At 44.8% G+C, this 19,284-nt stretch overlaps 1 protein-coding gene across 1 annotated transcript in view; it reads right to left on the bottom strand.

Annotated features, from left to right (window-relative positions):
- Positions 1-392: 392 nt before the first annotated feature.
- pigt (phosphatidylinositol glycan anchor biosynthesis, class T) overlaps positions 393-19,284 on the bottom strand; it is a 41,705-nt gene continuing 22,813 nt past the window's right edge. The window contains exons 9-12 of the mRNA XM_086005171.1: positions 17,058-17,258; positions 13,417-13,582; positions 7,494-7,577; positions 393-2,377 (exon numbers count right to left, since the gene is read on the bottom strand). Coding sequence (XP_085861297.1) covers positions 2,128-2,377; positions 7,494-7,577; positions 13,417-13,582; positions 17,058-17,258 — 701 coding nt within the window. The 3' untranslated portion in view covers positions 393-2,127. The remainder of the gene's footprint in view (positions 2,378-7,493; positions 7,578-13,416; positions 13,583-17,057; positions 17,259-19,284) is intronic.

Raw genomic sequence — 19,284 nt, 5'->3', positions numbered from 1 at the left:
AAGCTCCCTTGGCCATGCTTTCGGTCCTTTATCCTCCGCTACCACTCCCCCCGCATCCATTTCTTCACTGTGAAGCAGCTTGGGACAATTCCTACATTAAAGGCACTACATAAATACAAGCTATTGTTGTTGTTGAATGTTGGATTCCTGGAAGGCCTTTTTCTAAAGCATATTACACTTAAAAAAAATCAATTTGACATTTTGCTTAGTTTTCACAACGATTGGCGCTCATTTAGGAAATGAATCAATCTGAACTCACAATCCCCAAGGACAATTATCCATTTGGCTTGCCTCAATTTGCGTATCACGCAATAATTTTCACAGGCAGCTTGCTAGTGCTAGCTGTAGACATCAAATTTGACATTCTTAATGAAAGGAACTCTCAGACTGAAAAAGAGGCAGTACCAGGAAGAGATTTTTATTTAATGGATGAACTCATCATAGAGGAGAGTTTTTAGGGGTGTAATTCATTAACTGCCCCTTAGTGACATTCACCTCAATTTTGAGTGGCTTTAATCCCATTACTCACCATAGAAAAGACATTGAATGATAGAAATGTATGGATATTATAATAGCTTCAGTGAGAGACTGTCTTCTCACCATTATTACCACCTTCGATGGGGAATTGCAATCCATGTCATAACTCAGTGAGTACTATTTCAAAGATAAAACTTCAGTTAGTTCCACAACTTACTCTTCTGTTGATTGAAGACAGGAACCCAAGATTAGAAGTGAGGAGATTGAGTTCCTCACAACAAGAGGAGAAACACTCATGGATTATAAACAGAGATGAGCACATCACAATAAATGGTAAGTATCCTGAGATTAAAAATTAGGTGATTGAGCACCTCACTACAAGAGGAGAGCAGCCCTAGGAAATAAAATGAAGAATGAGCTCCTCATAATCAGAAGAGGAGCCTGGGGCTGGACATGGAGTCTGAAGTACTTAAAGCCAGAGAGGTGAAGATTGGAATGAGGGTCTCGAGCCCCTCACAAGCTGCAGGAAGTGATCTGAAACAAGGCTTTGTGCCCTTTCCCAGCTAGGGATAAGGATTGGGGATTGAAGAAAAAATGTGTAGTTCAGAAGCTGAAGGCTGGGTTATGGACTGGAATGGGAGCCCCTCATGTTCAAGATTGGGATCGGGGACTGAAATGGAGGAGCACAAATGAGCCCTGCATATGCTACTTTAAAAACGTGAAATATCAGCTACAAAATTATGACATCTAAACCTGTGCACAATCTTTTCAGGAGCTTGCGACCAGTGAAAGGATCCGATCCAATCTTTAAACTTTATTGGTATCACTTGGCCATTCCTTATTCTCATTTTTTTGCTTAAAAAGGGCTGGTCAGAGGTAACTTTGCAACTGTTGCTTTGAGTCGAGTGTCTGTTGCAAGCTGCTCTGTCATGACACAGGGAGGCCAGAGCACTGCACTCGCAGTGTGACTGACGAAGGTGTCTGCTGTCAGGTTGCCCGGCTGTCAATTCAAACTACAGAGGGGCTGCTGGTATGAACTGGGGCTACCAGCAGGGAGTATTGGCTGTGCACACCAGGAAATGGGGCATTAAGTCACGGACAGTGCGCCCCTGAATGATGGGCGAAGCCTCCCCTCCCCCCATTGGTAGTGCCCATTTGTAAAACTGACCCCCAAGATGAACAAGTGGTATTAAGAAGGCTGGCATGTAGAGGTTTAAACGGAGATAAGAGTTTGCATCATATGACACAGGATGAATATAACGCCTCGTGATGCAAGCACACCACATATCATTTTTGCAGAAGCCTTTTACCCTTTCACTGTCCACAGGCACACAAGCAATTCTATCCTCGTCACCCACGTGCCACCAACCCTCAACTGGCATTATCCACACTTCACAATAAGCAGGGTCACAGTGTCTGACCTGGTTAATACAGTAGGTTGCACAGCATGCCAAAGATTTCCAGACACTAATCTGCAAGTTCAAGCATTAATTTAACTTGGGCTGCGGGGAGCATTGGCTTCTAGTTCGTCCCAACTGAAAAGCACTGTGAAACCACTGCGCCATTAAAGTGCAGCTCACCCAACCCAGGAGCAGCCGCTGGTTTTGATATGTGCTTTGCTCGGCCCCTGTTTTTGCAAATGTGACGATTTCAAATGGGTGGGACCCCACGCAGTCTACGGATTACGTTAGCAATCCTCTTTGCCAACCCGCCACTGGGCTCGACGATCTGGAAGGTCCTTGTGAGGAGATTGTAGAAGGAGCCGTAGCCAACTGCTACCACGGTGCAGGTCAGGCAGATGACATTGTAGGGCATGCTGAAATCAGGCGTCGGCAAATTCACCAGCAAGGCCTCGGTGTAGAGTCTGACGAAGTAAATGGAGGAGTCGATGGATGGAAACCTGCAACAAAATACATATTTCACTGACCAAAACAATGACTCTTCCAAAAGTAACAGTCTAAAAATACCGCTCTACATTATTATCGGCTGAAGTTGCTGTGCCATTTACGTACAAATAACAGCGAGTGCCGTTATTCTGACAGCAAAATCTGGGCCATTGAAGGAGGAGGGGAAGACTGAGGGGAAGTCTAGTGCATGACCACTCACTTCAGATGTTGTACCTTGTTACAAATGCAAAACCACCTTGAAAAGAAAGAGGAACAGAGCCAGGCATTTTCAATCTATAGAGAAATCAGCTTCTAACTGACAGCATGAGTCAGTTACAAAACAGCATTTACGAAGCTAGTCTGGCCTGAGGATCTGCTAAAACCACTCAGCCTCTAACTGGTGCCGTCTTTCGGATGAGACTTTAAACCGAGGCCCCGTCTGCCCTCTCAGGTGGAAGTAAAAGATCCCATGGCACTATTTCAAAGAAGAGCAGGGGAGTTATCCTCGATGTCCTGGCCAATATTTATCCCTCAATCAACATCACTAAAACAGATTATCTGGACATTATCACGTTGCTGTTTGTGGGCCCTTACTGTGAGCAAATTGGCTGTTGCATTTCCTACATTACAACAGTGACTACAACACTTCAAAAAGTACATCATTGGCTGTAAAGCACTTTGGGGCGTCCGGTGGTCATGAATGGCACTATATAAATGCAAGTCTTTCTTTTTTTTTAAGGGGGTATGAGAGGTTATGCACCGCTACAATCTAGCAGCTAGAGAATACATTTTATGTTATATGGGATAATGTGCTTGTAATATAGTGTATCCTCTAATCGACCATGAGCAGCATCACAGAAGTTCCATTAGTGTTTCTACAAAGGTCAATTCAGCACCGTAGCATGCCGTCAAGCGCACTAAACATCCCGCCAGCCATTTCCCCCAGTACTACTTCAATGCTCACTGTTTGGAACCAGCTATTCTGCTATTTCTTTCAACTCTTAATTTTTTAAAAATGTCCTTACCACCATACCTCCTTTTATTTGACTGGGAAGAGACAATTGAGTCATAGAGTTATACAGCACAGAAGGAGGCCCTTCGGCCCATCGCGTCCGCGCCGGCCATCAAGCCCTGTCTAATCTAATCCCATTTTCCAGCATTTGGTCCGTAGCCTTGTATGCTATGGCATTTCAAGTGCTCATCCAAATGCTTCTTGAATATTGTGAGGGTTCCTGCCTCTACCACCCTTTCAGGCAGTGAGTTCCAGATTCCAACCACCCTCTGGGTGAAAAAGTTTTTCCTCAAATCCCCTCTAAACCTCCTGCCCCTTACCTTGAATCTATGCCCCCTTGTTATTGACCCCTCTACTAAGGGGAAAAGTTCCTTTCTATCCACCCTATCTATGCCCCTCATAATTTTATACATCTCAATCAGGTCCCCCCTCAGCCTTCTCTGCTCCAAGGAAAACAACCCCAGCCTGTCCAGTCTTTCTTCATAGCTGAAGCGCTCCAGCCCAGGTAACATCCTGGTGAATCTCCTCTGCACCCTCTCCAAAGCAATCACATCCTTCCTATAGTGTGGCGATCAGAACTGCACACAGTATTCCAGCTGTGGCCTAACCAGCGTTTTGTACAGCTCCATCATAACCTCCTTGCTCTTATATTCTATGCCTCGGCTAATGAAGGCAAGTATCCCATATGCCTTTTTAACCACCTTATACACCTGTTCTGCTGCCTTCAGGGATCTATGTACATGCACACCAAGGTCCCTCTGATCCTCTGTCTTTCCTAGGGTCTTACCATTCATTGTGTATTCCCTTGCCTGGTTAGTCCCTCCAAAATGCATCACCTCACACTTTTCAGGGTTAAATTCCATTTGCCACTGTTCCGCCCATCTGACCAACCCATCTATATCGTCCTGCAGACTGAGGCTACCCTTCTCGCTATTTACCACCCCACCAATTTTCGTGTCATCTGCGAACTTACTGATCATACCTTTTACATTCACATCCAAATCATTAATGTAGACCACAAACAGCAAGGGACCCAGCACCAATCCCTGCGGTACCCCACTGGACACAGGCTTCCAGTCACAAAAACAACCTTCGACCATCACCCTCTGCCACTAAGCCAGTTTTGGATCCAATGTGCCAAGGCACCCTGGATTCCATGGGCTCTTACATTCTTGACCAGTCTCCTATGCGGGACTTTATCGAAAGCCTTACTGAAATCCATGTATACCACATCCACTGCACTACCCTCATCCGCACACCTAGTCACCCCCTCGAAAAATTCAATCAAATTGGTCAGACATGATCTTCCCTTGACAACGCCATGCTGACTATCCCTGATTAATCCTTGCCTCTCCAAGTGGAGACTAATTCTGTCCCTCAGAATTTTTTCCAATAATTTCCCTACCACTGATGTTAGGCTCACTGGCCTGTAATTCCCTGGTTTATCCCTACTACCCTTCTTGAATAATGGTACTACGTTAGCTGTTCTCCAGTCCTCTGGCGCATCCCCTGTGGCCAGACAGGTTCTGAAAATTTGTGTCAGAGCCCCTGCAATCTCCTCCTTTGCCTCACACAGCAGCCTGGGATACATCTCGTCCGGGCCTGGGGATTTATCCACTTTTAAACCTGCTAAAACCGCTAGTACCTCCTCCCTCTCGATGCTAATATGTTCAAGTATATCACAGTCCCCCTGCTCGATTTCTATGTCTACATCATCCTTCTCCATAGTGAACACAGATGCAAAAAATTCATTTAAAACCCCACCTACATCTTCTGGCTCCACACACAGATTGCCACTTTGGTCCCTAATGGGCCCTGCTCTTTCCCTAGTTATCCTCTTGCCCTTAATATACTTATAAAACACTTTAGGATTTTCCTTTATTTTGCTCGCCAGTGTTATTTCATGGCCCCTCCTCGCTCTCCTAATTTCTTTTTTAAGTATCCCCCTGCACTTTTTATACTCCTCTGGGGCTTCCTCTGTCTTTAGTCCTTTGTATCTGCCAAAAGCCCCCCTTTTTTTCCTAATCCATTCTCGTATATCCCTTGACATCCAAGGTTCCCTGGGCTTGTTGGTCCCACCCTTGACCTTTACGGGAACATGTTGCCATTGTACTTTCTCAATTTCCTTTCTGAAAGACTCCCATTGCTCCGATGTGGATTTTCCTACAAGTAGCTGATCCCAGTCCACTTTGGCCAGATCCTGCCTTATCATATTAAAATCGGCCTTCCCCCAATTTAGAACCTTTATTTCCGGTCCATCTCTGTCCTTTTCCATGACTACCTTAAATCTCACCGAATTATGGTCACTGTCACCAAAGTGCTCACCTACTAACACTTCTACCACTTGCCCGGCCACATTCCCTAGAATTAGGTTCAGTACCGCCCCCTCTCTTGTAGGACTTTCTACATGCTGGCTCAAAAAGCTCTCCTGGATGCACTTTAAGAATTCTGCACCTTCTAGCCTTTCACACTCTGACTATCCCAGTTAATAGTGGGGAAGTTGAAATCCCCCACTATTATTACCCTATTATTTGCACATTTCTCGGAGAGTTGCCTACATATCTGTTCCTCTATCTCCCCCTGACTGTTTGGGGGCCTATAGTACACTCCCAGCAAAGTGCTTGCCCCCTTTTGTTTTTAAGTTCTACCCATATGGCCTCATTAGAGGAACCTGTTAATATATCATCCCTCCTTACAGCAGTAATTGACTCCTTAATTAATATTGCGACACCCCCTTCTCTTTTACCCCCCCCCCCCCCCCGCTGTCTCGCCTGAAGATTCTATACCCCGGAATATTGAGCTGCCAGTCTTGCCCCTCCCTCAACCATGTCTCCGTGATAGCAACAATATCATACTCCCATGTGTTCATCAACACCTTCAGTTCATCCACCTTATTCGCAAGACTCCTTGCATTAAAATAAATGCCATCCAGCCTTGCCCTACTCCCTTGTGCCGTTACATATTTGCTCTGCCTTCCAAGCTGACTTGTTTTTTCCTCTATATTTGGCTGTACATCACCCCCTATTATAGCTCCACTCTGTATCCCATCCCCCTGCCAAGTTAGTTTAAACGCCCCCCAACGGTGCTAGCAAACCTCCCCGCAAGGATATTTGTCCCGTTCTGATCAGGTGCAACCCGTCCGACTTGTACAAGTCCCACCTTCCCCAGAAGCAGACCCAGTGATCCAGGAAACTAAAGCCCTCCCTCCTGCACCAACTCTTTAGCCACGCATTCATCTCCTCTATCCTCCTATTCCTATACTCACTAGCACGTGGCACCGGGAGTAACCCAGAGATTACAACCTTTGAGGTCCTGCTCTTTAATCTGCTACCTAGCTCCCTAAATTCTTGCTGCAGGACCTCATCCCTCTTCCTACCCATGTCGTTGGTCCCAATGTGAACCACGACCTCTGACTGTTCACCCTCCCCCTTCAGAATGCCCTGCAGCCGTTCAGTGACATCCTTGACCCTGGCACCAGGGAGGCAACAAACCATCCTGGAGTCACATCTACGGCCACAGAAACGCCTATCTGTTCCCTTTACGATAGAATCCCCTACCAGTATTGCTCTCCCACTCTTTTTCCTCCCTTCCTGAGCAGCAGAAGCACCCCCGGTGCCAGGAAGTTGGCTGCTGCTGCCTTCCCCATGTAAGTCATCTCCCTCAACAGTATCCAAATCGGTATACCTGTTTGAGAGGGGGATGGCCACAGTGGTCCCCTGCACGACCTGCCTGCTTCTACTGCTCCACCTGATGGTCACCCATTTCCCTTCTGCCTGTGCAGCCCTTACCTGCGGTGTGACCAACTCACTAAACGTGTTATCCACGACCCTCTCAGCATCGCGAATGCTCAAAAACTCATCCATCCGCAGCTCCAGCACCTCAAAGCGGTCTGCTAGAAGCTGCAGCTGGATACATTTCTGGCATACGTGGTCGTCAGGGACACCGGCAGTGTCCCTGAATTCTCACATAGCACAGGTGGAGCATAACATGGGGCTGGGCTGTCCTAACATGACTTACCCTTTAATTAATTTAAATTAATTCAATACCACCAATTAATGATATAAAGATATACAGACAAGTGCAAGGGTTGGAAAATAAATCAGATCACTTATACTTACAGCCTGGTGAAAAGAGGCGTGAGTTTAGTGCTGTTGGTTTCCATGGTTACGCTGCTCGGCACCAGAGCACTCAGCACAGATGAGCTATAAAGGAAAGGAAGCAGTGAGGAAAATACCAAACACAGCATCAATCTATTAGCAGATCTCCCATGTGTTGCTCATGGCTGTGGTGGGTTCTGCAGCACCGTTGTCATGTTTAGCTGCTAGCCTGGCCTGGCCCTTTAAGGCCACTACTCAAGTACTCCATGCAAGAATACAGGTATTTTTAGCTGCATCTAAACTGCTGGCGTCAGTTAGAGGCGAGTAAATTGCTTGCAAATTTCAGGCTCCAGGTCAGAAGAACTCAAGGTGAAATGCCTGGCTTTCCTTCTCTTTAGTACTTTTATCTGTAACATAGTGTGACATTTGGAATGTGACAGGCGCACGCTAGACACAAGACTTCAATTTATTCCACGAGGAAATCTTGTGGCACTGCTCACAGTGAGTTGGAGGATACAGTGTAGTATAACAATTTGGTTGCGGTGTCATGTGACACAATGTATTATCAAGGCCCTAACTTAGTGACTGAGTAAGTCAATTTCCAGCTTTATTACAGGTTATTCCGGGATTTTTATCGTGCTCTGGATAGAAATAAGGGAAAAAGCTACATTAGGTAAATAGGTGCCCTTTATGTTATGTAGATTTCTTTATCTATAAATTGAAATTTTAGCCTCTACCATTTTTAAAGCAGATGGATATAGGTATCTGTTATTTAGCGATACTGGAAAGGTAGGATGAGGTTTACCTTTATCGGAGGCAGTTCTGGGCTTTGGCAGTATTGAGATGATGTTCCTGGGGTTTGGAAGTAATGAGGTGGCGATCCTAGAGTTTGGAAGTACTTGGGTGGGGGTGGAGGGAGAACCTGGGGCTTGGCAGAGCTGGGAGTGGGAATGTGGGGTTTGGTTCACTGGTGGCTCCTGGATTCTGGCAGTATTGAGGAAAGGGGTGAGCCCCAAGCAGTGGGAGGGGAAAGGTCTCGGTTCTGGCAACACTGGTTTCTGAGTATCTAAGAGATCTCTGCAAACATTGAATTATGTTTTGTGATTGGTTCCTGGATATGTCTACACCTCTGTTTCTCACACACATATCACGAATTAGAAGGCTTACGTGTTCCAACTATCGACAAAATTCAGGTGATGATAATCAAAGCCTGTTTGCCTGAGAAGCCTACAAAATTCAGTTCATTTTCTTTTTGGGAAAAGAAAAAAACTTGGAATTAGGATGCAGAAAGATTCTCTCTCGCTGTCTCAATTTCACACTCTTTTTGAAGTAAAAATAAGGATAATGGCTTTCATTTAAAAGTTTAGTTGAAAGCCTACTCAAATTTATCATCCAATGTGTATTCAAATCATTGCCAGAATGTAAACTGAAATACTGTTATGCACAGAGACACAATTTGACTTTTCACTGAGAAAAATAAATAAGATTATTCAAACCTAAACAAATCTACAACAGTTGTGCAATCTCATGTTTAAAATGGGGTCTTTTTTTCCTCACACACACAGACACCCCCACCCCCGCGCACATGCACACTACCTTAAATAAATGCAATATAAACTTTACCTAAGTAAAGGTTTTGAAATATATCCACAAGCTTTTCTTCAAATAATTTTGAAGAACACCTAAGTAGAGAATGCTGGTAATGGAGGAGAAATATTTGAGCAGTCAGGCTAACTAAATGCCACTGAAGCATCCTGGGAAGTTGTGCACACTGCACATGCTCATACTGCACAATCTGGAGTCAAAACTCTGAAATTATCAAGTTCAGCACAAGGCTTTCACAGACGCCAAGACCTTCAAGTAAAAACAATTGCAATAACAGACACAAAAGACAATTGAATGGATATATTTAATCGTGTTCTTGTGAAATATGTCATTTATATAATGTTTAAAGCCTTATTTAGAACATTTAGTTAGTGAGAAAAAAGGTGAACAGCTTTTTTTTTCCAAAAAGCATTTTAAGTGATTTATTTGGTTCATTGTTTTTTAAATTATTTTTATTGGTTGGCTCTCTTGACTGGCTATTCAGGATTGATTTCGTAATACTTAGCAGTTTTGAGACAATCAACAAAGTGTTACGGCAGAAGTTTGAAAAGTGGAAGTATGTGTTAAGTGCAAAACTTCTAATATATTATATAGATGATGAGTTTTTATAACCTAGAATCAGACATTTACAAGCAGTTGCAATTGCCCTCTGTGATCTGCATTTATGAGCAGCTAATTAGTCACATTCGCCTATCTCAGTCACTTCCCCACAGTAGGTACTTGAACAGTAGCCTTAAAGGCTACATTAACTAAATATGACAACCATGCTCTTGCTCCCAGATGACCTGTGAGCAACACCACAGGACGTACAGTAGAATGATTAAAAATGCTTTGCTCCCACAGCAAATGAAAATGAACAGCTTCTGGTACAAGGCTTGTACAGCATTAACACAGCTCCAACAATCAAGAGTTCCTGGGATAATCAGTCACAACTGGACCAGTCCGCATGCCCTGCCGCCCCCTCAGCAAGAACTCAAGTTTCACAATGTTGAGATCTGTAGGTATCAGATGAGTATGACACGCCATGTTAGGGAGCTGTGACATTGGGGGGCTGTGGCAGCACCCTATTCAATTGGCACAACACTACCAGTGATTTTAAAGTGGGAGCTAAACTAATTGAGCAGCAAAGTTATACAGTGCAAGACATACAAGCTGATCAGAATTATTACAGTTATCAAAACATCCAACCATTTCCAGGTCATTCATTCCTTTATGAGTCCGAAGAGAGTTTTAGTGACCGTTGAGGAGACATTAATGCTTAGTTAAACTAAAACATTCTACGAACATCTTTTGAGTTTCAAACACACACATTTATCAATAGCTATCTGTACTATATTAAAAATTCTTGTGTACAGCAAACATTTCCTATATGCGTCACATTTAATTTCTATCATACTTAAGTGCCTGGTTCAAACTAAAACAGCAGCAAATCAGAATTGAAGAGGTAAGGAATGTATTAATCAACGTCAAGGAAAGCAGCCTGAACAATCAGGCGTCCTGATAACACATTGGCCTAGAAATTCGGTGGGCTGCGCCACCAGTTAGCGCCCAAAGAGGGCACTTAGTGGGTTTAGCGCCACTGGCCACGCCTCCCGCGAAATTTAGCGGGGCGCTAATGGTGGCGTTGGCCGGTAGCGCTGCGCCGCCACCGATGACGTCATCGGTGTGCGCAGCGCCCCGCTACTGCCCCGATCGCGAAATTTGGTAGCGCCCCCCCCCCCCCCCCCGCTGTAACGCCAGTCGCAATTTGTGACCGGTTCAGGGGGGCCTACCTGTGGCAGTAGAGGCGCTGAGGTGCGGGGCGGTCATTTTTTTTGCTGGCCGCCTGCCAGCACCTCTTCGCGTCGCCGTCCCCAGCCTCCTGAGCACCACCCCCCCCGCATTGTGCCGGCTGTCTCCCAAGAGCCCGGCACTTCTCCTCGGTGAAGGGGAGGAAGGCCCGCAGTACCGCAGCGCGCTGTGCCGCAGCGTGTGGCGCTGCGGCACGTTGCACTGCGATTTTCAGTTGCAGCGCCCCAAGGCGGATGCGGGGTGCCTCGAGTAGCGCCGCGCTTCCGTTTGGGGTGCTCAAACTGAATTTCCGGCGGGTGCTCGCGACTCCTTCCGGGGCGGTACTTCTGGCGCCCTGGCGAGACTGGCGCCCCAAACGGGGCGCCACCGAATTTCTAGGCCATTGTGTATTATGTGGTATAGCACCCCAATTATTATAAAACACCATATCCTCCAACTCACCTAGAGGAACTAGATCTACTAGTCTATAACTTTTTGCATCCGTCATACACCAGACATCACACTGGTAATCACAACTATTCTTTGATTGACATTAGCAGTTTATGTATAGCTAGTTACCGGAATTTGCCTATTTAGGGCTGTAGCCTTAAAGGCACAGACCAGGTTAGCAACCAAATATCACAACCGTGCCCCAGATCAGAGACGAGCAGTCAGCAACACAACAGGAGATTGCAAGTTGCTAAATAAATAAAGTGCCCAACAAGTTACTGTTATAATAGGCATTCAATTCCGGAACGGTCTTTCAAGCTAATGAAGTCACAATGCAATATTTTCTGTCCTCTATTCCCACACAGAAACATCAATATCCATTTTCTGGGAGGGGGTTAATACCCTATTTATTCTGTTTCCAGCCTACTCCATTCGCTAGCTGAGCTACTAGATAGGTATCTATTCTTGATCTCTCTCAAAGCCATTCAGAATCCTGTTCAAGATTTTGAGGTCATTTAATACAATGTTTTCAGATCTAAGCACTTTAACTAATCACAAATTCTCTGCATTTAACATCCAATCACACCTAAACCTTTGCATGCAAATGCAGTACAAAAATAAACTGCCCTTCACTTAGCAACACAAATACCAGGACAACCTTTTGCTTTTTCACATGATTTTTACAGCACCCTTTCTCACTTTAACTCTTTAGGAATATAGAAACAGGAGGAGGCCATTCAGCCCCTCAAGCCTGTTCCAACATTCAGTTAGATCATGGCTGATCGGTACCTCAAATCCATTTACATGCCTTTGCTCTATATCCCTTGGTACCCTTACCCAACAAAAATCTATTGATCTCAGTTTTGAAAATTTCAATTGTCCCCCAGCATCCACAGACTTTTGGGGGAAAGAGAGTTCCGGATTTCCACTATCTTTTGTTGAAAAAGTGCTTCCTGGTTTCACTCCTAAATGGCCTGGATCTACTTTTAGATTATGCCCCCTTATTCTGGATTCCCCCACCAGAGGAAATAGTTTATCTCTATCTACCCTGACGATTTCTTTATCGTTTTAAAGACATCGATTAGATACTCAACCATTTTAACTCAAGGGAATACAAACCAAATTTATGCAACTTGTCTCCATAATTTAATCCTTTCAACCCCAATATCATTCTGGTAAATTTGCACTACACCCCCTCCGAGGCCAATATATCTTTCCTGAGGTTTGATGCCCAAAACTGAACACAGGACTCCAGATGGGGTCTGACCAAGGCCCTGTACAACTGAAGTAACCCAGATGGGGTCTGACTAAGGCTCTGTATAACTGAAGCATCACTTCCTCACTCATATTTCAAATCCCTTGAGATAAAGGCCAACATTCCATTAGCCTTTTTGTACCTACTTTTAGTGATCTGTGCACATGGACACCCAAATCCCTTTGTCCTCCGCAGCTCCTAGTCTCTCGCTATTAAGACAATATTTTGGTTTGTCTCTCTCGGATCCAAAGTGAATGACGTATGAAGAGAGATTGGGTCGATTAGGCTTATATTCGCTAGAGTTTAGAAGAATGAGAGGGGATCTCATTGAAACTTATAAAATTCTAACAGGACTAGATGCAGGAAGGATGTTCCCGATGGCGGGGGAGTCCAGAACCAGGGGTCACAGTCTAAGGGTAAGGGGTAAGCCATTTAGGACTGAGATGAGGAGGAATTTCTTCACCCAGAGAGTGGCGAACCTGTGGAATTCTCTACCACAGAAGGCAGTTCAGGCCAATTCATTAAATATATTCAAGAAGGAGTCAGATATATTTCTTAAGGCTAAAGGGATCAAGGGATATGGGGAGAAAGCAGGGACAGGATACTGAATTTGGATAATCAGCCATGATCTCATTAAATGGCAGAACAGGCTCGAGGGGCCGAATGGCCTACTCCTGCTCCTATCTTCTATGTTTCTATGACCTCACACTTCCCCACACTAAACATAGCTCTTGGGATTTGCATTTCATTTCCCCCCTCCTTTTTCCTTCCCTTCTTTTGTACCTAAAATACTACTTGAAATCATGTCCTGCATGCAAACAGAGCTCAACAATACCAGGCTCCACTGCACTTCCACCTCCTTACCCAACGTAGAAGCCATGATTGGGATCGGGTGGGTACTCGGTCCATTTCAACAGCGCTCTCTCAAACTCGATGCTGATCTTAGTGATGGAGTTGGCAGGCAGCTGAATCAGCATCTCCAGTAGATGGGGGCACTCTCGGTCTTTGGCTGGCTGGTAATGGATATAGCCTGTCACCAAACACACGTGATACAATGAATTGTGAGATGCTGCCAAATGCTTGTAACAATGTTAATTGTGAAAATAATGTTGCTGTAATGTAAATAAGATAGCAGACAGTGACATTCAATGAATAATTTCTGAAAGTATGCCCTAGAGTCCAATTTATGTAGCACACCGACTGCAACATCCTCTAGGTTGCTGGGTGAGGCAGAGGTACTTGATAGGTTAAAGAGACTAGGACTAATAAATCCCAGGGCTAGATGGTACATGTCCTACAAGGCTAAGGAAGACTAGGGAGGAAATTTGTGGGACACTGGCGATTGTCATCGAGGAATCACTCATCACTGCTGTGGCTTCACAGGATTGGGAGCAAACAAATGTAGTACTGATATTCAAAAAGGTTGACAAAACTGGCCAGGGCATCTACAACCCCATCAATTTATCAAACATCAGGTAAAATAATTGCATCTATTCTAAGGGATAGGTTGGAGGAGTACTTAAATAAACAATAGCTTCTTAAGAAAAAGGCAGCATTGACTTAAAGGGGAAGATCCTGCATGAAAAAACTTCCTGACTTCTTTGAGGATAATAGATATGGTAGATAGTGGCACTCATTATGATACATTTTACCTCAGTTTCAGAAAGCTTTTGACAAAGTTCCACACAAAAGATCTTTAATTGAGCTAAAGAGGAATCTACAATAAAACACGGGAGTGGACAAGAGAATAGTTAAAAAATACAGAATGCAAAAAATGTTCTCATGAGAGGTGTAGTAATAGACTTGCTGGTGGAGACAAAGAGCAGCACTGAGTGCAGTCCCACAAGGTGCTTGGCACTCTACTGTTTCTAACAACTTGCATACTAGCTGTGGCTACTAGAGCAGGTCAGAGGCTGGGTATTCTGTGGCGAGTGGTTCACCTCCTGACTCTCCAAATCCTCTCCACTATCTACAAGGCACAAGTCAGGATTGTGATGGAATACTCTCCACTTGCTTAGACAGTAGCAGCTGTAACAACACTCAAGAAGCTAGACACCATTCAGGACAAAGCAGTCCACTTGATCAACAGCCTATCCACAGCCTTAAACATTCACTTCCTCTGCCGCCAATGCAATGTGGCTGCAGTGTGTACCTTCTACAAGATGCACTGCAGCAACTCGCCAAGGCTTCTTCGGCAGCACCTCCAAATCCCGTGACCGCTACCACCTAGTAGGACAAGGGCAGCAGGCGCATGAGATCACCATCACCTCCAAGTTCCCCTCCAAGTCACACACCATCCAGGCTTGGAAGTATATCGCCGTTCATTCATCGTCGCTGGGTCAAAATCCTGGAACTCCCTACTAATAGCACTGTGGGAGTACCTTCACCACACGGACTGCAGTGGTTCAAGGTGGTGGCTCACCACCATCTTCTCAAGGGCATCCGGGGATGAGTGCCAGCAACACCCATATCCCAAGAATGAAGTTAAAAAAAGTGTTAAATGCATGAACCGGGGGGAGGGGGGAAACTTTCACTTTCACCACCTAGGCTATAATGTGTGGAGCAGATTGGCCACCTGTTGTAAAACTTGTCCAATGTTATCCCCATTGAATTTAGTGGGATGAAAATCGGACAAGTTCTATAAACGGCAGCAATCCGCTCCGCACATGTGCGGGTTAGGTTGATTGGCTATGATAAATTGACCCTTAGTGTTAGGGGGATTAAATACATGGGGTTACGGGGATAGGGTGGGATATGTGTTGGTGTAGGGGTTACGGGGATCGGGTGGGATATGTGTCGGTGCAGGCTCGATGGGCCGAAATGGCCTCTATCTGCACTGTGGGGTTTCTGTGATTCTGTGATTACAGCCCAGGCGGTAAAAGTGAAAAGTATCCAGCAGCAGTCTAGAGCAAAGGGGCTAAGGGACATTTCATGGAAGTATTAAACGGCGTAGATAAGGTAAACCCATATCATTCCTTCAAATCAAGTCCGGAAAGTAGAACCAGAGGATATAAATGGAAATTAGTGAAAAATACTTTTAGATTAGTTAGCAGGAAAAACCTATTTACTGGAAGGGTGAGAATGATCTACCAGAGTAACAGAGGCAGAACTTTGAGGGCTAATCCAAATTAAATTAGATGTTATGGCAGGAGAGTTAATGTACTTGGAGAATGAGTTTTGATGGGCTGAATGCTCTTTTCGCCATCCCTGGTAATAGTTGTAGTTACAGTACCACCAGGTGGCCACAAGAACTACAACCTTTCCTAGCTCCACAGCACCATCTCCAGGTGTTACAAATAACACAACACTAAACAAAGGAGGTTAGGAACAAGAAACAGACAGTCACCCATCCAGCTCTGATGTCCATATTCAGACCCCACTCAGGCCACTTCCATCTCCTCCTTGCCTTAGTTCTAGGACCCCAGTGAATGAGCAGAATCCCTCTGTTTCTTCTCTTGAACTCTTCAGCTGGAGCAGAGATTCCAGCACTTCCATTTCTGTGGGAATTCTCAAGCTCCAATATGGGAAGGAAGTTCCCCAAGTAAACAACTCAATGGGGATTTTCAATAGCTGTCGAGGTTCGCAAAGTGCATAATCTTGTGCATTAGTGGAGCATCTGAATAGCTAAACTACTAAGAAAAAATATTTGCAAGTGCTGGAAATCTGATATTAAAACTGGCAATGCTCAGCAGACCTGCCAGCATCTGAAAGAGACAAGACAGGTTGGCACTTCTGGGGAATATGCAAGTTGTATACTTCCTTTCGAATCGTGGCAGGTATGTTTTTATTTTTCCTTCAATTTATTATATCCTGGGGCTAGGCCAGCAGCAGACAAAATTGGCATAGGCTTTAGATCAGGTAGGCAATTGGGCAGACACTTGGCAAATGAACATTATCACTGATAAAGGAAGCTGCAGTTGGGGACTCAAGAGCTCCTGTCATTATAAAACTTGGATATGATCCTCACTATTCCTAATCTTCTTTTCCCCAACATGAACAGATCTAGCCACCTCAGTCTTCCTTCACAGCCTAGTACCAGCTTTGTTACCCTTACTTGAATCAGGTTCTATTCTTTTTTTTCCTCTTGTGGGTCTCTTCCCCATTGGCGCTTTCCTTATTGACTGCTGGTGCCTCTCCAACCAACAGAGCAGGCACCTCCTTCCCATCCACTACTGCCATCGTCCCTCCACAGCAAACCTGACAGCATGCTTTTTAAAAAATCAATGATAGGGATATTATTAATTATGCCATTCTAACCTTTGTTTCATTTATATCTCTTCATCAGAATAATAAATTATATTTTAGTAAGTGTTTTACTGTGACAAAGAATCCTGTATCGTAGGTCATGTGATATGAAATAACTTTATCCATGTTACCTCATTATTTCATCCCTTGTGAATTCGGAGCCTAGACCACTGCTACAGTTGAGGCAGGGGAAGAGGAGCATCAGCGTAGGAAGAAAGGTGGATGGGAAGAGGAGAGGAGGGGAGGCAGACAGCTCTTACTTGGTTTGTTCTCTTTGCCCTTGGTGTTGATGGTGAGCGTGTGGACATAGAGCCGAAGGTACCAGGGAACAATCTCCATCAGCAGCACTGGGAATGACCGGTATGGGTGATTATTGTAGATCAGGGTGTTGATCTTGCCTGTCTGAAGGCCAAAGCCACTCACGTATCTCTCTGCGTGGAAGACAGGTACTTCAGGTACCGCTGCACAGAAGTTACAAATAATAATTAACAACAGATAATTGCATAATAGTTGGAGAGCTTTTGTAAATGTTTAGAACAACCCAAAAATACCAAAGCCCTTGTTTACACAACTAGTGCACATGATTTAAATTGAATATAATTTCCTAATACTGCAGTAGTAAGTCATAGCATGTTGAATTCACCCTGTGCTTTAATCATTTCAAATGTCCCCATTCCAGTATAATGCACACTGTGGCAATCAGTTTAACAGTAAGTGCACAGATCTCTCGTTCTGACTCTTTCCCGTCTCTCTCCCTGTAGAAAGGTATCGCCTTACCACGACAACTAGGGTGAAATTGGGAAACGAGCAGTATAACGTGGATAAATGTGAAGTTATCCACTTCGGTAGGAAAAACAGCAAGGCAGAGTATTATTTAAATGGTGATAGATGGGGAAATGTTGATGTACAAAGGGACCTGGGTGTCCTTGTACACCAGTCGCTGAAAGCAAACATGCAGGTGCAGCAAGTCGTATGAGAAGAGATTGGGTCAATTAGGCCTGTATTCACTAGAGTTTAGAAGAATGAGAGGGGATCTCATTGAAACGTATAAAATTCTGACAGGGCTAGACAGACTGGATGCAGGGAGGATGTTTCCCCTGGCTGGGGGGTCTAGAACGAGGGGTCACAGTCTCAGGATACGGGGTAGGACATTTAGGACTGAGATGAGGAGAAATTTCTTCACTTAGAGGGTGGTGAACCTGTGGAATTCTCTACCACAGGAGGCTGTGGAGGCCAAGTCACTGAATATATTTAAGGAGATAGATAGATTTCTAGACACAAAAGGCATCAAGGGATATGGGGAGAGAGTGGGAATTATGGTATTGATAGAGGATCAGCCATGATCATATTGAATGGCGGAGCAGGCTCGAAGGGCCTACTCCTGCTCCTATGTTTCTAATAGGATTTTGAGTCTGCACCCCACCATTCTGGGTCATCTATTGTTGGTGGTATAACACACTGAGCCACTACACTGCTGGAAAGTCAGGTATTCCACACACGTTACAAAAGCCCCCTCAGATAAACTGCTTCCTCTTCACTTTTCTCCCTTTTTCTCCCTTCGCTGTTGATTCCTTGCTGGGGCATGCTTCCACAGGTGAAATCATCCTCTTGTAGAAACATAGAAGATAGGAGCAGGAGTAGGCCATTCGGCCCCTTGAGCCTGTTCCGCCATTTAATGAGATCATGGCTGATCATCCAAATTCAGTACCCTGTCCCTGCTTTCTCCCCATATCCCTTGATCCCTTTAGCTTAAGAAATATATCTAACTCCTTCTTGAATATATTTAATGAATTGGCCTCAACTGTCTTCTGTGGTAGAGAATTCCACAGGTTCACCACTCTCTGGGTGAAGAAATTCCTCCTCATCTCAGTCCTAAATGGCTTACCCCTTATCCTTAGACTGTGACCCCTGGTTCTGGACTCCCCCGCCATCAGGAACAGCCTTCCTGCATCTAGTCTGTCTAGTCCTGTTAGAATTTTATAAGTTTCAATGAGATTCCCTCTCATTCTTCTGAACTCTAGCGAATATAAGCCTAATCGACCCAATCTCTCTTCATACGTCATTCCTGCCATCCCAGGTATCAGTCTGGTGAATCTTCGCTGCACTTCCTCCATGGCAAGAACATCCTTCCTCAGATAAGGTGACCAAAACTGCACACAATACTCAAGGTGTGGTCTCACCAAGGCCCTGTACAACTGCAGCAAGACATCCTTGCTCCTGTACTCGAATCCTCTCGCTATGAAGGCCAGCATACCATTTGCCTTCTTAACCGCCTGCTGCACCTGCATGCTTACCTTCAGCGACTGGTGCACAAGGACACCCAGGTCTTGTTGCACTTCCCCTTTTCCCAATCTATTGCCGTTCAGATAATAATCTGCCTTCCTGTTTTTGCCACCAAAGTGGATAACCTCGCATTTATCCACATTATACTGCATCTGCCCAATCGCCCAACCTGTCTAAATCGTACTGGAGTTTCTCTGCATCCTC

The sequence above is a fragment of the Somniosus microcephalus genome, chromosome 13 (assembly GCF_052327205.1).
Source record: "Somniosus microcephalus isolate GS21.2 chromosome 13, FLI_Smic_1.0, whole genome shotgun sequence".
NCBI classification, from domain to species: Eukaryota; Metazoa; Chordata; class Chondrichthyes; order Squaliformes; family Somniosidae; genus Somniosus; species Somniosus microcephalus.
Note: the sequence above shows the minus strand (reverse complement) of the source record. Positions and strands in the feature narration are given on the sequence as shown.